Source organism: Pelophylax lessonae (assembly GCF_965119305.1).
Source record: "Pelophylax lessonae genome assembly, chromosome: 12".
NCBI lineage: Eukaryota > Metazoa > Chordata > Amphibia > Anura > Ranidae > Pelophylax > Pelophylax lessonae.
Window position 1 is genome coordinate 171,798,073 of NC_138779.1, and position 19,814 is coordinate 171,817,886.

At 46.5% G+C, this 19,814-nt stretch overlaps 1 protein-coding gene across 1 annotated transcript in view; it reads left to right on the forward strand.

Annotated features, from left to right (window-relative positions):
- PNKP (polynucleotide kinase 3'-phosphatase) overlaps positions 1–19,814 on the forward strand; it is a 213,542-nt gene that overhangs the window by 107,794 nt on the left and 85,934 nt on the right. The window contains exon 7 of the mRNA XM_082273922.1: positions 9,564–9,671. Coding sequence (XP_082130048.1) covers positions 9,564–9,671 — 108 coding nt within the window. The remainder of the gene's footprint in view (positions 1–9,563; positions 9,672–19,814) is intronic.

Below are 19,814 nucleotides of genomic sequence, written 5' to 3' on the forward strand. Positions count from 1 at the left end.
CTGTCACAGTGTCCCTATATACAGTATACAGTTAATTTACTGATCACTGTATTGGTGTCACTGGTGACGCCAGTTAGAGCCAGCCAAAGTTAGCTCCAGCCGAAGTTAGTGGTAGTTATCGTCAGTCCCAGATAGGTTTAGGGTACCTACCATATATTCACTATTAAAGGTTTAACCCCTTGATCACCCCAGTTAACCCTTTCACTCCCTGTCAGTGTTTCATTAGCACAGTGTAGAGATTTTTTTTGTGATCACTGTATTAGTGTCACTGGTGACGCTAGTTAGCGTCAGTGTCCATCTTAGTATAGCGCCAGGGTCACGCCACATACAGTCAGGTCCATAAATATTGGGACATCGACACAATTCTAATCTTTTTGGCTGTATAATGGATTTGAAATGAAACAAACAAGATGTGCTTTAACTACAGACTTTCAGCTTTAATTTGTGGGTATTTACATCCAAATCAGGTGAAAGGTGTAGGAATTATAACAGTTTGTATATGTGCCTCCCACTTTTTAAGGGACCAAACGTAATGGGACAATTGGCTGCTCAGCTATTCCATCGCCAGGTGTGTGTTATTCCCTCATTATCCCATTTACAAGGAGCAGATAAAAGGTCCACAGTTAATTTCAAGTGTGCTATTTGCATTTGAAATCTGTTGCTGTCAACTCTCAATATGAGATCCAAAGAGCTGTCACTATCAGTGAAGCAAGCCATCATTAGGCTGAAAAAACAAAACAAACCCATCAAAGAGATAGCAAAAACATTAGGTGTGGCCAAATCAACTGTTTGGAACATCCTTAAAAAGAAAGAACGCACTGGTAGCTCAGCAACACCAAAAAACCTGGAAGACCACGGAAAACAACTGTGGTGGATGCCCAAAGAATTCTTTCCCTGGTGAAGAAAACACCCTTCACAACAGTTGGCCACATCAAGAACACTCTCCAGGAGGTAGGTCTATGTGTGTCAAAGTCAACAATCAAGAGAAGACTTCACCAGAGTGAATACAGAGGGTTCACCACAAGATGTAAACCATTGGTGAGCCTCAAAAACAGGAAGGCCAGATTAGAGTTTGCCAAACAACATCTAAAAAAGCCTTCACAGTTCTGGAACATCCAATGGCTGGATGAGACCAAGATCAAATTGTACCAGAGTGATGGGAAGAGAAGAGTATGGAGAAGGAAAGGAACTGCTCATGATCCAAAACATACCACCTCATCAGTGAAGCATGGTGGTAGTGTCATGGCGTGGGCATGTATCGCTGCCAATGGAACTGGTTCTATTGTATTTATTGATTATGTGACTGCTGACAAAAGCAGCAGGATGAATTCTGAAGTGTTTCGGGCAATATTATCTGCTCATATTCAGCCAAATGCTTCAGAACTCATTGGACGGCGCTTCACAGTGTAGATGGACAATGACCCGAAGCATACTGCGAAAGCAACCAAAGAGTTTTTTAAAGGAAAGAAGTGGAATGTTATGCAATGGCCAAGTCAATCACCTGACCTGAATCCGATTGAGCATGCATTTCACTTGCTGAAGACAAAACTGAAGGGAAAATGCCCCAAGAACAAGCAGGAACTGAAGACAGTTGCAGTAGAGGCCTGGCAGAGCATCACCAGGGATGAAGCCCAGCGCCTGGTGATGTCTATGCGTTCCAGACTTCAGGCTGTAATTGACTGCAAAGGATTTGCAACCAAGTATTCAAAAGTGAAAGTTTGATTTATGATTGTTAATCTGTCCCATTACTTTTGGTCCCTTAAAAAGTGTGAGGCACATATACAAACTGTTGTAATTCCTACACCGTTCACCTGATTTGGATGTAAATACCCTCAAATTAAAGCTGGAAGTCTGTAGTTAAAGCACATCTTGTTTGTTTCATTTCAAATCCATTATACAGCCAAAAAGATTAGAATTGTCGATGTCCCAATATTTATGGACCTGACTGTATGTGGCGTGACCCTGGCGCTATACTAAGATGGACACTGACGCTAACTAGCGTCACCAGTGACACTAATACAGTGATCACAAAAAAATCTCTACACTGTGCTAATGAAACACTGACAGGGAGTGAAAGGGTTAACTGGGGTGATCAAGGGGTTAAACCTTTAATAGGTTTAGGGTACCTACCATATATTCACTATCTGGGACTGACGATGACTACCACTAACTTCGGCTGGAGCTAACTTTGGCTGGCTCTAACTGGCGTCACCAGTGACACCAATACAGTGATCAGTAAATTATCTGTATACTGTATATAGGGACACTGTGACAGGGAGTTAAAGGGTTAACTGGGGGGTGATAAGGGGTGATAAATATGCCTGTGTGTACTGGTGTCAGTGTAGTGCTTGTGTACTCACTATTGATGCTCTCTCCTCTCCCTCTGGAACCGAAAAAGACTCCAGGAGAGATTGCATAATTTCCCATGCCTGTGTTTACATTAGTCAGAACCGATGACCAGGTCCAGGCCATAAATCATTGGCCTGGACCTAATGACTGATCGGTTTTAAACCATATCACGGGCGTGCATCACGTAACTATACGTAATTTTGCGCAGCCAGGCTGCCCTGCAACAGTATATATGCGGTGGGCGGTCCAGAACTGGTTAAGCTAACAAAAAAAAAATCTCAATCACTAATTAATCAAACAAAGGAAGTGTAATATATTAAGAAGCAGTAACCAATTTGCATCTCTAATAAATAAATCTTCATTAATGAATTGTTCTGAAGGCTTACCTCACAGATTAGTTGATTTTAAATTATTTGACCATATTCTCTCCCTTACACAGCTGTCCATTAAATCCAGTTTCTGTTCACGCTCAGTAATAACACCACTCCAAAACAATGATATAACAAGTGTTTCGTGCATCCCTGTGCAGGCAGTCCCATTCATGTCAATTAGGTCACAGCCACTCCTCCCAATTTGACAGCTATGCAAGGGTGGGCCACACGCCGACACGGCTGTCAAATTGAGAGCAATTGGTGTGGCCTTACCCTTCTCCAGCAGCCCAGAATATTCAGCCAAATGCTTCAGAACTCATTGGACGGCGCTTCACAGTGTAGATGGACAATGACTCGAAGCATACTGCGAAAGCAACCAAAGAGTTTTTTAAAGGAAAGAAGTGGAATGTTATGCAATGGCCAAGTCAATCGCCTGACCTGAATCCGATTGAGCATGCATTTCACTTGCTGAAGACAAAACTGAAGGGAAAATGCCCCAAGAACAAGCAGGAACTGAAGACAGTTGCAGTAGAGGCCTGGCAGAGCATCACCAGGGATGAAGCCCAGCGCCTGGTGATGTCTATGCATTCCAGACTTCAGGCTGTAATTGACTGCAAAGGATTTGCAACCAAGTATTCAAAAGTGAAAGTTTGATTTATGATTGTTAATCTGTCCCATTACTTTTGGTCCCTTAAAAAGTGTGAGGCACATATACAAACTGTTGTAATTCCTACACCGTTCACCTGATTTGGATGTAAATACCCTCAAATTAAAGCTGGAAGTCTGTAGTTAAAGCACATCTTGTTTGTTTCATTTCAAATCCATTATACAGCCAAAAAGATTAGAATTGTCGATGTCCCAATATTTATGGACCTGACTGTATGTGGCGTGACCCTGACGCTATACTAAGATGGACACTGACGCTAACTAGCGTCACCAGTGACACTAATACAGTGATCACAAAAAAAAAATCTCTACACTGTGCTAATGAAACACTGAAAGGGTTAACTGGGGTGATCAAGGGGTTAAACCTTTAATAGTGAATATAGAGTAGGTACCCTAAACTCAGCCCTGGTGTCTCAGACCCTAACTGAATGGGCTAGGCTTTTGCGCCAGGGCCAGGTGGGTGAACAGGTCCCTGCTGCTTATGTTGATTTAGCAGACCAGTTGGTCCATGGGCTGCAGTTTATTTGTGATACAGCTTTGAATACAGCTCCTGTGCTGTCCAAACTTTCTGTTTCAGCGGTGGTGATTAGGCGCATGCTGTGGCTCAAGAATTGGTCCACAGACCAAGCCTCCAAGAAAGTTCTCATTGATCTACCCTTTCAAGGCGATCGCCTGCTTGGGGTTCCCCTGGATGACATCATTAGGGGTATCACGGGGGGGGGGGGGGGAGAGAGTAGCTTCCTGCCACAGTCAAGGAAAGGGAAGGAGCCTCCTCAAAGACAGGGGCCCTTCTTCTCAGCCCATAGAAAATTATTTTGTGCTCCTGTTATGGAGAATATTGGAAATAGATCTTTCAGATCCTCCCCGTGAGGTTCCAAGCAACCTTGGTCTGGTAAGCCTAAAGCTAGCTTCTCTGGACCCGCACACGAGACCCCTTTTTGTGAGCGTCAAGGAGGTCCGCAAAATGTTTCTTTAGGGGGTACAGAGAAAGGGGAACAAAGTGTTCTTTTCAGGTTTTTTTTTTAGGTCCTGAGTCTTCTTGTGTGAATTTTATTCCTGCAAAGGTTCAGGTGATGTCTTATCTACCTAAGGTCCCCCCTATTCCTGTCCAGGGTCTGATTCTAATTCTGACCAGGGTGACCTTCCTCTGGACACACTTCAGGAACCACAGGCCGTGATTCTCCCGCAGCTGTCACAGATAGTTCTCTCTCCCGATTTGCATACAGGTTCTAAGCCTGGTGGTATCCACCTTTAAGATTGTTCTGTTTGCACAGTCCTACATGCAGCTCCTTTAGCAGGTTTGGCTCTACAGGAGGATACCAAAGTTTGTGGCGAGCTCACGGTTCCTCTGGCATGGTAAGGCCAGTATCATCCTCGGCTAAGGCTTCTTCCGCAGTTTCTGCGAGTAATCAACAGCGAGGATCTTCCAATCATCCTGGTGGCTGTAAATGTCCCTTGGGAGCTTCCTCTCAGAAAAGACTAGTTGTCCCAAGGGCTGATCTACTGTCCTGCTTTAGTCGCTGGTTTTAATGGCTTAGCTATTAAAAGCCAGGTACAGTAATGTGGGATAGAGGATTGTCTGGATCAGTGATCCCTACTATGGTGAAGGCGAGGAAGTTGTCTTCCAGCAAGATATACCATTGTACATGGAAAGCGTACATTTCATGGAGTTAATTGGCTCTCATCCTCTATTATTTTCTTTTGCTCAGATCTTAACCTTTCTTCAACGGGGCGTTGATCAGAAGTTGGCCTTGTGTACCATCAAGAGCCAGGTGTCTGCCCTTGCAATCTTCTTTCAGTGACCCATAGCCATGCACTCTTTAGTTTGTACCTTCATTCAGGGGGTTTGACATGTGTCTCCACCTGTACGGTCTCTTTTGCCGCCATGGGATTTCAATTTAGTGCTTTCGCTTCTCCAGAAACCTCCATTTGACAATTTTTTTGGGAGATTCCCTTGTCTGTTATCCCAGAAGGTGACGTGCTTGGTGGCTATCACCTCGGCCCGCATAGTATCCGAATTGGCGGTATTATCCTTTCGCAGTCCCTATTTGGTGGTCCATAGGGATAAAGTGGTTCTTCGTCCCTGTCCATCATTCCTGCTTTGCATACCTTGGCTGTGGTTCAGGTGTATCTTGTAGCTACAGAGTCCTTTTGGAGGTCAAACTCGCTTTTTGTGGTTACGGACAGACAAGGAAAAGGCTGGCTGCTTCTTTCACTACCATCTCCAGACAGATCAGACAGACGATGACTCAGGCCTATTCCATTAAAGGTCAGGTTCCACCTTTCCGTGTCACGGCGCATTCTACCTGGGCGCTGAGTGCTTCTTGGGCCTTCCGCCATCAGGCATCAATATCGCAAGTTTGCAAGGTGACCTCTTGGTCGTCAGTGCATACCTTCACAAACATATATAAGGTATATGTTCTTTCTTGAGGGGTGTTTTTCTTTAACTTTTTATTTTTTCAGACGGGGCTCCTTTGACCCAGTTAAGGCTCCTGTGTCCTGGTTAGGGGCACTTATGTTTAGCCCTGGATTATGTTCCCCACCCTCATTTTCCTTTTGGATGTTCCAGTAGTTATGATTTATGGAGCGCTGTGTCCGTTGATGAACGAAAGAGAAAATGTGATTTTTGTACTTTAAATCCATTTCTCTGATTCTCTGAGTTCATCGACGGACACAGCACCCACTCCTCTATAGAGTTCTGATACTTCTAATACTGCTTGCTACTAGATTATCTACAGCAGAAAGGGGGTTTATATACCAAGCTGAGGACCGGGCGTAGCTAGGTGTTTTTTTGTTAGCCCTACTCCTGGAGGAGGCAATATTACCCAGTAGTTATGATTTATGGAGCGCTGTGTCCGTCAATGAATTCTGAGAAATGGATTTTACGGGTATATGTGAAATTACACCCAAACTTCTCCGGAGTACAGGGATACCACACATGTGTAAGACTTTTTGGGAGCCTAGCTGTGTACAGGAGCCCAAAAACCAATCACTGCTCTTAGGCTTGCGTAAATTGCTCACTTTACTTCCTGACTACCTATCACAGTTTCGGAGGCCCTGAAATGTCATGATAGAACAACCCCCCCCCCCCCCCCAAATGACACCCATTTTCGAAAGTAGACACCCCAAATTATTTGCTGAGAGGTACAGGTGAGTATTTTGTAGCTCTCATTTGTTTTGGAAAATAAAGAAAGTAAAGGTAAATGTATTTTTCTTTCTTATCAATTTTCAAAACTTTGTGACAAAAAGCGAGATCTGTAAAATACTCTACATGCCTCTCAGCAAACAGCTTGGAGTGTCTACTTTCCGAAAAGGGGTAATTGGGGGGGGGGGGGGGGTGCTATCTTGGCATTTCATGGCCTCCTAAACTGTGATAGGTAGTGAGGAGCAGTGGCGGCTGGTGCTCAAAATTTTTTTGGGGGGGGGGGGCGCAGAAAGAAAAATGTAATAGGTATTGCTTCGCGGCAAAAAACACAGTAAAAAAATTGCATGACTTTGAGGTCATGGTACAGGCATGGCACAGGTGATGGTATAGGCATGGCACATGTGATGGTATAGCCATGGCACAGGGGATGGCACAGGTGATGGTACAGGCATGGCACAGGTGATGGTATAGGCATGGCACAGATGATGGTACAGGCATGGCACAGGTGATGGTACAGGGATGGCACAGGTGATGGTATAGGCATGGCACAGGTGATGGTATAGGCATGGCACAGGTGATGGTACAGGCATGGCACAGGTGATGGTATAGGCATGGCACAGGTGATGGCACAGGTATGGCACAGGTGATGGCATAGGCATGGCACAGGTGATGGCATAGGCATGGCACAGGTGATGGTATAGGGATGGCACAGGTGATGGTATAGGCATGGCACAGGTGATGGCATAGGCATGGCACAGGTGATGGTATAGGCATGGCACAGGTGATGGTATAGGCATGGCACAGGTGATGGCACATGTGATGGTATAGGCATGGCACAGGCATGGCACAGGTGATGGCACAGGCATGGCACAGGTGATGGCATAGGCATAGCACAGGTGATGGTACAGGCATGGCACAGGTGAGGGCACAGGTCGGCTTCAATCACTCACCTTCTGAGGGCGGCAGGATTCCAGGAACCGAGACGAGCAGCGCCGTGGACGTCCTCCTCTTCAGTCTTCTGTCTTCCGGTCCGGGCGGCGGGAAGGAGATCGGGCGGTGATGGTGCGTGACTGACGCACGCACTGGCACCGCCCCCATTGCGAATCAGCGATGTCCTGGATGATGATTGGTCCAGGCTGGAGACTGGACCAATCACAGCCAGGATATCACGAAGGTGGGGGTGGCTCAGCGCTTTTTCCTGCGCCAAGGTTACGCCCCCAGAAGGCAGTCAATCGGCGCCTCTTCTGGGTCGTAAACCCCCCCCCCCCCCCCGTAGCCACCAGGCCCAGCGCATAGGCCTGCGAACATGATTTTTTTTTTTTTTTTTTATTTTAGGGGGTAGGGGGGCGGCGCTCTGGCGCCCCCTATGCACGGGCCGCCACTGGCGAGGAGTGGAATCAACAATTTACGCGCTTAGAAAGCCTAAAGGCAGTGATTGGCTTTTGGGGTTTGATATGCGGCTAGGTTGTAATTTCACATATACCCATGGCATGTGTGAGCATTATATCATTTAAGTGACCACTTTGTGTATAAAAAAAAAAAAAGAAATTTCATTTTCAAAAAACTTGTGGCAAAATGTAAAATATTCTATGGACTCAACATGCCTCTCCGTAAATAGCTTGGGGTGTATACTCTCAAAAATTGGGTAATTTAGGGGGTTTTTGTGCTATCTTGACATTTCAGGGCCTCTGAAACTGTGATAGGTAGTGAGAAAGTGAAATGAGCAATTTACGCCCTTTAAAATTCTGAAGGCGGTGATTGGTTTTTCGGGGTCCTGTACGCAGCTATGCTCCCAAAAAGTCTCACATGTGGTATCCCCCTACTCAGGAAAAGCAGCAGCAGAATGTATTCTAGGGTGTAATTCCATATATACCTGTGTTGTTATTTCTGTCATTTTTCAATCACTTGTGACAAAAAAATGAAATATTCAATGGGCTCAACATGCCTCTCAGCAAATTCCATGGCATGTCTACTTTCCAAAAAGGAGTAATTTGGGGGGGGGGGGGCTTGTACTTCCCTGCCATTTTAGCACCTCAAGAAATGAGATAGGCAGTCCTAAACTATAAGCTGCGCAAATTCAAGTAAATGTACCATAGTTTGTAGACCTTTTTTTTTTTTTTTGTATAACCTGTATATAACTCAATAAAATCATATTAAATAAAAAATAGTTTGTAGACCTAACTTTTGCGCAAACCAATAAATATACGCTTATTGAATTTTTTTTTTTACCCAAGATATGTGGCTGAATACATTTTGGCCTAAATGTATGACAAAAATTTATTTTATTGAATTTTTTATAACAAAAAGTAGAAAATATAATAAAAAAAAAAAAAAACACTTCCGGTCTTTTTTGGTTTATATATCGCAAAAAATAAAAATCCCAGTGGTGATCAAATACCACCAAAATCAAGCTCTATTTGTGGGGAAAAAAGGACACAAATTTTGTTTGGGTAGTGCCAAATTGCAAAAAGTGCTCTCGTCAGGAAGGGGTAAAACCTTCTGAACCTGAGTGGTTAAGCCTAAAGTAGCAGTTCAGAAAGAATTATCACATAGCTAACAGCACTGGCAGTGGATAGTGGAGGAACATGCAAAGTGTCAGAGGTACAAATATAGGGACCCACTCCACACTATAGAGTTACCTCTACACTCAAACCAAATTCTGTGTAGTAAGTCAAATCACCATCAAGCTGTTGTGCTAAAAATATCACAAATGAATACACAATTGTGTTCATAAACTGACATTTCCAAAACATAAGCTCAACAACATCCAATACTTGTCAATAATTGTCAGAAGTATAGTTTGACATGCAAAATAACATCTTATCCATATTGTTATACACACAGCCACAGTACATTGAACATGTATAAGAACTTTTCTTTGGTGGTTAGGAGTTTTCACAAATATTTGTTGATCGATAGGACCATCTACTACTGGATAAGGAAACAATAGCTCTAGAGTTACATGTTATTGTTAGCCATTCATTTCCTCTAATGCCTCTTATTTACTGATTTATCTTTTACTGTTCTGTCAGGTAATTTTTTTCACCAATCAGATGGGAATTAGCCGTGGCAAACTGAGGCCTGAAGTTTTCAAAGCGAAAGTTGAAGCAATTTTGGATCAACTTGGTATACCTGTACAGGTCAGTGTTTAACACTCCAAAAATGCTCATAAAAAACTGTGGTTTTGTCTTGGTGTCTCTTCTCTTAAAACCCCAAAGTATTATATTCCACACTTAAATGGGATGTTGTATAACTTAATCACACAGTGCAAGATACAGGATCTTTACTCTTTTCCATGGTCCCAGGACATTTCAGATGTATGGATCCAACATGCTATATCTATAGGCTACAAATTTGAGTTATCGTCTCTACCTCCACACATTATGTTGTCCAACTTGCCAATATCCCTGCAAAGATTGGTGGACCTTCACGCTGCTGTGGTGCAACTCCTCTTTCAAAGGGTCAAATCTATTGTCCCGGAAAAGGAGAGGTTTCAGGGCTTAGATTTCAAACTGTTCACCATAAACTCTCATGTGTGGTGAGTCATTATCCATAGCCCACTTACCTTTATATTAATGGCCCACTCGACTTTATATTAAGCTTTGCAACAGCCCACCTCGCAGGATTTGCTTAAATGTAGGAAGAAGTGGTCATTATATCTCCTGCACCTTGACAATGATGATTGGGATGATGTCTGGGATTATCTGTTTCAGCAAATAATATCCACCAGAGACCGACTTTATTTTTCAATTTAAAATTGTCCATCGCTGCAACCTTACACCTGACAGGTTGAGAAGATTTTTGACCACTCATTCTGCCTCGTGCTGGAGATGTGCCAGCCCAAATGCAGGCTTTTCTTACATCTTGTGGACTTGTACAGAAAAAGGATCGTATTGGTCTTGGGTCTTGCATTGTATTGTGACTATTACTAATATTCAGATACCTATGGAGATAGATGTCTGTCTGGTGGAGACATTGACCTACTGGAAGGCTACTAGAATTGTACTGCTTTATTATGTAAGAATGGCAATTGTTCTTTTCTCAAAAGACCTTTGTTCCAGCTACCCTCACTAAGAAGAATTCCTTTATAAAATATGCTTTCTCTTACGTCCTCCGACAGTCGCCGCCCCCTTCCAAGTCCTCACCAATGGGTATTGACCTTTGCTCCGTAGGAGTAGCTAGGCAACAAGAATTGTTAATACAAAAGCTTTTAGCATAGACACACCCCTAGCGGCTGTCCCCTCAGTCAATACCTCCCTGCACCAGCATTCCCAACTCAGTTTTGATCTTGCCTAGGTTAGGAGTAGCTGGCTTTCCTGTGCTGGGGCTCAGTCTCAGCCTTCTACCCTTTATTTGATTTTATTTCAAGTATTTTTCTCTTTTCCTTGTTATTTTGTCAGCCTTAGTTTAGGGATCTTCAACTGAAGAATCGTCATGCGGAGCTGGGTCTCTGACTGGCCGCCCTGAATCCCAGGGCTGAGAGCCAGATGGATCCCCAGCCTGCCATCGAGCGTTCAGCTTAGGTTTTACCCTGGCACATTGAACGACCCATCCCTGTTCTCTGCAGGGATGCTGCCTGTGAGGTGGCTACCTCACTGGACGCCATGACTGCGGTCCACAAGCGTCCTGGCTGCGGCACTCCCTGTCTGCCTTGATAGCGGTTTGTCGCTGGAGACGGCTCCCCACGCCATCTGGTACGGTAAGCACCTTCTGTGTGGGGACCTTCTGTGTGGGTGTCAGTCTGTGGCTGTGTAGTACCCCCCATGTCTGTGTAACTGCGGGCTCCCTGTCAGATCCCTGTGTGGCTGCACTGCCTGTGGGCTGCGAGGGGGGGCCATCCTGCTCTGCTGTTTATTATGCTCTGGGTGCAGTTTTGTGTGCAGACATGTGTGTGTGCAGCGGTCGCTGCGGCGATCCGCCAATTTTTCTTTGCCTGAATACTGGGACCGGTCCTGTCCCTGTGCAGCGCCGTGTTTTGGCGCCATTCGCCGCCATTTTGGCGGGCGGTACTCGTCCATGCACATGGCGGCGCCATTTTACTTTAGCCTTCTCCCCCAGCCGAGCGGCCATTTTGCCGGAGCCTTCATAGGCTATATCAGTCAGCCAGCATTGCATCACTTCCTCTTTCTCTGGGAACAGCGATCGGTGGCAGCAGTCTGGTGTGCTCTCTCCAGGTTTTTACCTTCTTGTCCTGTCATTCCTTACTCAGTGTTATCTATCCCTGCGGGGTCAGTGCATACAGCAGTGTGCGGTGGGCTGCGCTCGCCGTGGTATTAAAGGGCCAGTACCTTTATTACTTTTCTGTACTGGGGCATGGATTCTCAGGATAGCAAGTTTCCCCCCGCCCTGGTGGGGGACCAGGGGCTGCTGCACCCCCCGAGGGGGCCGATCTGACCGCTGTAGTGGCTTCCTTAGTGTCTCAGGTGCAGATGCTGATGGCTGAACGATCCGCAAAAAGGGCCAGGGTGCCCGTTTCCTCTGATTCAGAGGGCGATGTGGCTGCTGTGGCTGGCGTACCCTTCTCGGGGTCCCGCTCATCTTTGGACCTTCTGGGGTCCGAGGGGGAGGCTGAGGTGGAGGGGGTTGATGTTTCTCCCCCTGGCTCGCCTGAAGAGCTTGCACTCATGAATGAGCTGATTGCTTCCATAAAGGATACCTTGTACCTGGAGGATGAGCCTACTCCTCCTGCTAGGGTGTCCTCTTTTGGGACACAGAGGGCTCGCAAATCAGCGCAGGTTTTTCCCTGCCCTGCTGAATTTCACCATACGGTTAATGAACAGTGGCGCAATTTAAAGAAGCCCTTTACTGTGCCGAATAAGTTTAAACTGCTTTATCCGTTTGCACCTTCCACCGACGAGCGTTGGTGTGTGGCGCCTCAGGTGGATCACGCGGTGGCCATTTTGAACAAAGCTACTGCGGTGCCTTCTGAGGATACCCCTGTTTTCCGGGACCCTACGGACAGGAGAATAGAGTCTCTTGCCCGTCATGCCTATATGGTGGCTGGTTCTATGCTGAAGCCTATTTTTGCTTCCATTATGGCGGCACAGGCTGTTGCTGATTTGACAAAGATGCTCAGGCGCACCTTGGTGGCTGATTCAGCTTCACCTACCACGTTGGCTATGGTGGACCAGATCCATCAGGGTGTCATGTACTTGTGCGATGCGGACTTGAATTTAGCTCCCTTGGCTGCGCGCCTGTCCAGCGTGGCGATACTGAATCGTCGTCTGATTTGGCTGAAGAATTGGTCGGTCGACCAATCTTCTGGCAAGACACTGGCAGATTTTCCCTACGCGGGATCTCGCCTTTTTGGCGAGGCTTTAGATACCCTGATAAAAGGGGTTACGGGGGGCAAGAGTACTCTCCTGCCCCAGTCTCACAAGCATAAGTCTTTCCGTGGAAAGCGGAATTCCTCATCTAGGCCCTCTCAGGGGTCCTTTCGTGCCTTTCGGTCGCAGTCCAAGGGCAAGCCCTTCAAAGGCCAAGGCTCCCAGAAGAAGCCGTGGGCAGGGAAGCAGAAGTCCGGCCAGTCCGGTTCAACTTCCCATACCACTTCCGCCTGAAGGGGCGCCCTCACCCGTTTCTGGGGTGGGGGGACATCTGCGCGGTTTCCTACAACCTTGGCTGGCCCGCATTCGGGACAGATGGGTTCAGGAAATCGTTCGATCTGGTTACAAGATCGAATTTCTCTCTCGGCCCGGCGGGCAGATTTTTTCCCTCAAATCTTCAGCTGTCTCCGGAACGCTTGCAGGATCTGCACCTGGCGGTGCGGGACCTGCGGGCCCAGGGGGTGGTGGTCCCGGTGCCTCATCGGGACAGATTTCGGGGGTTTTATTTTAATCTGTTCACTGTGCCCAGAAAGGAGGGCAAGGTGCGTCCGATTCTGGACTTGAAGGCTCTGAACCGCTTTGTGCGGGTTCGCAAGTTCCGCATGGAATCCCTGCGCTCAGTGGTGGCTGCCCTGAGTCCGGGGGAATTCATGGCCTCCATCGATCTGAAGGATGCGTACCTACACATCCCCATTTTCGAGGGTCACCAGAGGTACCTTCGATTCGCCATTGCGGAGGATCACTACCAATTTGTGGCATTACCTTTCGGTCTCGCTTCGGCTCCGCGGGTTTTTACCAAAGTGCTGGCGCCGGTTCTGGCCCTGTTGCGAGCACAGGGCATTGCCGTCTTAGGGTATCTGGACGATATCCTGATAAGGTCAAACGCCAGTCAGAGCCTGGTGACCGACCTGTCCACCACGATGCGGACACTGCAGGAGTTCGGTTGGACTATAAACGTTCCGAAGTCGACTCTGTGTCCTTCGGTTCGTCTCCCCTACCTGGGAATGATTCTGGACTCTGTCCAAGCGAAGGTCTTCCTGCCGGAGGACAAGCTTCGGACTCTTCAGGACGAGGTCAAGTCCCTCAGGGACAACCGGCACTCGTCTCTCCGGACATGCATGAGATGTCTAGGTTTAATGGTCTCGTCTTTCGAGGCGATCCCCTTTGCCCAGTTTCACACGCGGGGTCTCCAAGCGGAGATTCTTGCCGAGTGGGACGGCCGGCCGCAATCCCTGGATCTGCGGATCTCGTTGAGCCACAGCACCAGAAGGGATCTTCTGTGGTGGCTCCAGGCCCCGGCGGTGTCGGGGGGGCAAGTCTTTTCGTCCATTATCGTGGACGGTGCTCACCACGGATGCCAGCCTGTCGGGCTGGGGTGGTGTTCTGGGCGTTCTGTCTGCCCAGGGAACTTGGTCGGGGGAGGAGTCCTCCCTTCCGATCATTCTGGAATTGAGGGCGATGAAGCTTTGACTTCTGAGATGGACGGACCGGCTTCGGGGCCGTCCAGTTCGGGTTCAGACGGACAATGCCACCGCGGTGGCCTACATCAACCACCAAGGGGGCACCAGGAGTGCCCGAGCGGCTCGGGAAGTAGCCGACATTCTGTCTTGGGCCGAGGCGCACGTCCCGGCGATAACGGCAGTTCACATTCCGGGGGTGGAGAACTGGCAGGCAGATTATCTGAGTCGCCAGACCCTGGACCAGGGAGAATGGTCCCTTCGCCCGGATGTCTTCCAGATGTTGTGCGCGAAGTGGGGTTCCCCGGATGTGGACATGTTCGCGTCTCGTCTGAACAACAAGGTGGAAAGGTTCGTGGCAAGGACGCGCGATCCTCGGGCAGACGCCTCAGACGCGTTAGTAGCGCCCTGGCATCAGTATCGTCTGATGTATGCCTTTCCACCGATTCAACTGCTGTCTAGGCTTCTTCACAGGTTAGCCTCGGAACCGCACACGGTGATTCTGGTGGCACCGTACTGGCCTCGCCGGTCTTGGTACGCAGACCTCGTAAATCTGGCAGTCGACGCTCCGTGGCGTCTGCCGCTTCGAGAAGACCTCCTGTCTCAAGGGCCGATATTCCATCCTGCTTTACAGTCGCTGGCTTTAATGGCCTGGCACGTTTTCCTGTTGCCCAGTTGGTTCTCTTACTGTGGTAAGGTTCCTTTCTCTGATGTGGGTACTGCTTTGCCTTTCTACGGTTGCGTCTCCCACCCCTCATGTCTACACTGCTTTGGGACGTCCCATTGGTGAGGACTGTCGGAGGACGTAAGAGAAAACGGAATTTTTGTAAAATCTTACCGTAAAATTCCTTTCTCTGAGTCCTCCGACAGTCACCGCCCCCCGCCCCTCTTTTGGGGTTTTTGTGTACTCTTACTGCTATGCTACCAAACTGAGTTGGGAATGCTGGTGCAGGGAGGTATTGACTGAGGGGACAGCCCCTAGGGGTGTGTCTATGCTAAAAGCTTTTGTATTAACAATTCTTGTTGCCTAGCTACTCCTACGGAGCAAAGGTCAATACCCATTGGTGAGGACTTGGAAGGGGGCGGCGACTGTCGGAGGAAGGAATTTTACGGTAAGATTTTACAAAAATTCTGTTTTTCCATTGTATAAAGCCCAATTTAACAGCAGGGGATGCCCCATTCGATTTGAAAAAAGTTTGGTCTCCCTAAGTGGATACAGCGATCCAGGATTAATTGCGCTTCTTTTTGGGATTTCTCCATGGCATTGATTATCTGGGTATACTAGTTCCCCAATCTCAGACTTCCTTTTATTCTCTTTATGGTGGTCTCTTTCATTTACAGATTTTCTCCTGTTTGAGCTACATCCTCTGCTGCTGTATGGATATAATATTTTATGGAATTCAGACTATATTATGTATGTGCCAATGTTTGACCTGTGGCTGAAGTTGGTTCCTTTTTGGCTTGGATTGCTATTACCTTTTTTGACGATATTGCTTTATGTAGCGTCTATCAGGGTGGCGCATAACCTGTTTGCTTGTTGTTCACCGGTTTTAACTGGGAACTGGTCGGTTCTTGTTTGTACTGTACCTTTTATACTGTATAACTAATAAACACAACTTGATAGAAAAAAAAAAAAAAAATGTTCAACATTCCCAGAGCAAAAGAGGATATCTGCCTCATACTGGATCTGAAGGTCCTCGACAACTTACAGAAAGTTCCTCATCAAATTTGGAAGGTCAGTCATTGCTTCCCTCTGTCTGGGAGACCGTCTGGCTTCTGTGGACAGCAAGGATGCCTACCTACTTGTCTTTATCTTCCCAACACATCAACACTACCTGCTTTTTACTGTGGGCACCCAACTCTACCAATTTGCTGCATTTCCCTTTGGCCTTCCCACTGCACCACAGGTTGTCAACATGGTGCTAGCCCCTGTTCTTGCTCTGCTTCTCTCTGGGGGCATTCCCATAGTGCGATATCTGAATGGCCTTATTCTGAGGGAACAGTCAACAGACTGTGTAGACCCTAAAGAGATTCGGGTGGATCCTAAATCTTTGGAAATCAGCATTAGGACCATTTCGATCACACCAAAACTAAAATCCAGAGAAGTGTAATAAAAAAAGCAATCGCCCCAACTCCACTCTATAGGGTAATCCCTTAAAATAAACTATGTGAATAAAAACCCTACGATATATTGTGGCTGTGCTAATTACCCTTCAAATCAGTGAAAACAAATGTTCAGAGAATAGTGAATTTTTCTATCTTTCCCCCTACAGGAATAGGACACTAGGCAGGAAAAAACATTACTGTGCCTATGGGGCAGTCCCTGAAGGCATACACCCACTCACTCTGCTATAAGATCCAGTTTGTTTCTGCCTAGTTTAGGAGTAGGACCTAGTTCACGGCTGGGACTTCAGTCTTAGCTTGTTTTTTTTTTTTATTTTAAAGGGAACCTTTGTTAAAATTTTTAATTTTTTAGCAAGTTATGTTCCTGAGAGAACTGCAATCAACAGCCAGACTGTGTGTGTGGGTTATAGCCCCGCACTAGGCCTCGCCATGACAGAGCCCCAATGGACGGGGGCTGGCCTTTCATCATTTTTGGCCAATTTGTATTCTGGTACATATTTTTGGTAAAATAAAAATCCCAATAAGTGTATATTGATTGGTTTGCGCAAAAGTTATTGCGTCTATAATCTAGGGGAAAGATTTATGTCACTTTTATATATTTATTTTTACTAGTAATGGTGGCGATCAGCGATTTTTAGCAGGATTGCGACGGATAGATCAGACACCTAACTGACATTTTTGACACTTTTGGGGAGACCATTGACATTACTACAGTAATCAGTGCTAAAAATATGCACAGTTACTGTACTAATGATACTGGCAGGGAAGGGATTAACACCAGGGGCAATCAAAGGGTTAAATATGTCCCATGGGGATGCTTTCTAACTGTGGGAGGATAGGCTTGCTGCATGAACACAGAGACCTGTGTTCCTAAAAAAGAGGAACACCGGATCCCTGTGTTCATAACTGATAGAACAGCGGTCTGCCGCATTTATGGCAGACCGCCGTTCTGTCTCCACGGGGAGCGATCACGGGTGCCCAGCGTCAATCGCGGGAACAGGACTGATTAGCTCCCCCTTATGGAAATTGGGGGCGGACCCGCGATTCCACGTGCAGGTATGTAGTTTCATGGGACAGAAACAACCTGCCACCTTAAAACTATGGCGGCTGGTTGGCAAGCGATTAACCTGGTTACGTTTTTCTTGTGCTACATAAAGATCAGGTTGTTTGGAGGACCAAGGACTCTTTTTTCTTTAATCACTTTACCACTAAGTACTGTAGTAGTACTGCGGCAAAGTGGCTCGTTCCCGTCTGATGACGTAGACCTACGTCGCCAGACTCCTCCCCTGTAGGCGGCGCTCGCGCGCCGCCGGAGGCTCGCTCCCGCTGTTTTCATTCACAGCGGGAGTCGGGCCAGGGGAGCTCTGCCCTGATCGTCTGGGATCTAGTGTGGAGATCCGCCCGCCTGTGTAAACACAAGCGGGCGGATCTCCTCAGTGACAGGGAGTGACAGATCGGAGTGTTCAGCATAGCTGGACATCCGATCTGTCCCTGTCTCACACAGTCACCTCCCCCCCCCCACACGTCAGTAAGCACCAGGCATACATTAACCCCTCCCTCTCCAATAAAGTTAACCCCTTCCCTGCCAGTGTCATTTTTACAGTAACAGTGCATATTTATAGCACTGATTACTGCAGTAATGTCACTGGTACCCCCAAAAGTGTCAAAAATGTCAGTCAAGGGTCCGATCTGTCCGCCGCAATGTCGCAGTCCCACAAAAAAAATCGCAGATCGCCGCCATTACTCGTTAAAAAAAAAAAACACCAAAAATGACATAAATCTTTCCCTTTGTTAGTAAACGCAATAACTTTTGCGCAAACCAATCAAAATACGCTTATTGCGATTTTTTTTTTACCAAACATGGGTAGCAGAAAACAAATTGGCCAAAAATTTAAAAAAAAATTGGTTTTTACATCTTTTTTGGGGGGAATTTCATATAAAAAAATGTGAAAAATATTGTTATTTTCTCAAAATAAACGCTCTTTTTTTGTTTATTAGCACAAAAAGTAAAAATCGCAGAGGTGATCAAATACCACCAAAAGAAAGCTCTGTTTGTGGGAAAAAAAGGACGTCAATTTCGTTTGGGTACGGCGTCGCACGATCGCGCAATTGTCAGTTAGTCGCACAGCGCCGAATCGCAAAAAGTGGCCCAGACGTAAGACAGCAAAATGCTCTAGTGGTAAAGTGGTTAAAAGATGAATTCCTTTCACCTCATGAGAATATTGTTTTACCATCTCTCTGTTCTACTCCAAAACTTCAGTGTCCCTCTCTGCAGCTTTTTTTAGACAGTTCTGTACTTCTCATTCCTGGAGGTCACTGTAGGGAACAGCCTGCTTCTTGTTCTGTTATTGCCAGGTGGATTCAACAACTTGTTCAAACTTATGACCTCAGTAGCAAGGTTCCCCCTTTTAAGTTACTGCTTCTTAGACATCCAGCATCTGATTCTCAGATTACAAGGCTGTCACCTGTCTTCTGTTCGCACTTGCAAGTTTTACCAGGTGGGCATTAAGTCATCAGTTAATGCCAGCTTTGTTGAAAGTTTTTTTTTTTTTTGTTGGCTGTTAGCCTTTTGTTGTTGTGTTGCCCACCCCCTGGTTTGACTTGCTTTTGGATGTTACAATGTACCCTGAAAACTTTATTCTGTGTCTTTTATTGTACAAAAATAGGATTTGTGACTTATTGCAAAATCCGTTTCTTGGGGTTCATTATGGAGCACAAGTATTCCCATTATGTTTTTATGATCCACTCCTACTGTTGCTTGCTACAAAACTAAGGCAGGCTGGCAGTGAGCAGAATTATAGTGGGCTGTCTTTATAGTTTTGTTTTACCAATGTGCCAGTGACAAATACTTCATCCATTGTTTCTATTAACCACTTGCTGACTGCCATACTCATATATACAGTACATATGTGTGGGTATATATATATATATATATATATATATATATATATATATATATATATATATATAACCACTTGCTGACTGCCGTACTCGTATATACAGTACGTATTAGGGATCAACCGATTATCGGCAACACCGATATGTCGGGGCCCATATACACTTTCCCCGATATATCGGAATCGGCCCCTGAGGTTACTGATATGGCCGATATTTAGGGAAAGTGCTTGTACCGGGGTGATGCCTCTAGCTGCAGCTAGAGGCATCACCTCGGTACCGGTGTCCATAGCTGGCGTTCAGCTGACTTGTAATGACAACCGATGTGGCTGAGAAGCCGCTTGGCTGTCATTACAAGGAGCGGCTCGCCCGGGTCTCTAGTTCCACCGGGAGACCCGGGTATTTTACCTCCACCGCCGTCGCCACTGAAGAGAAGACCCGGGTCTCCATATAAAAAACCCAGAAGTGATGTCATGACATC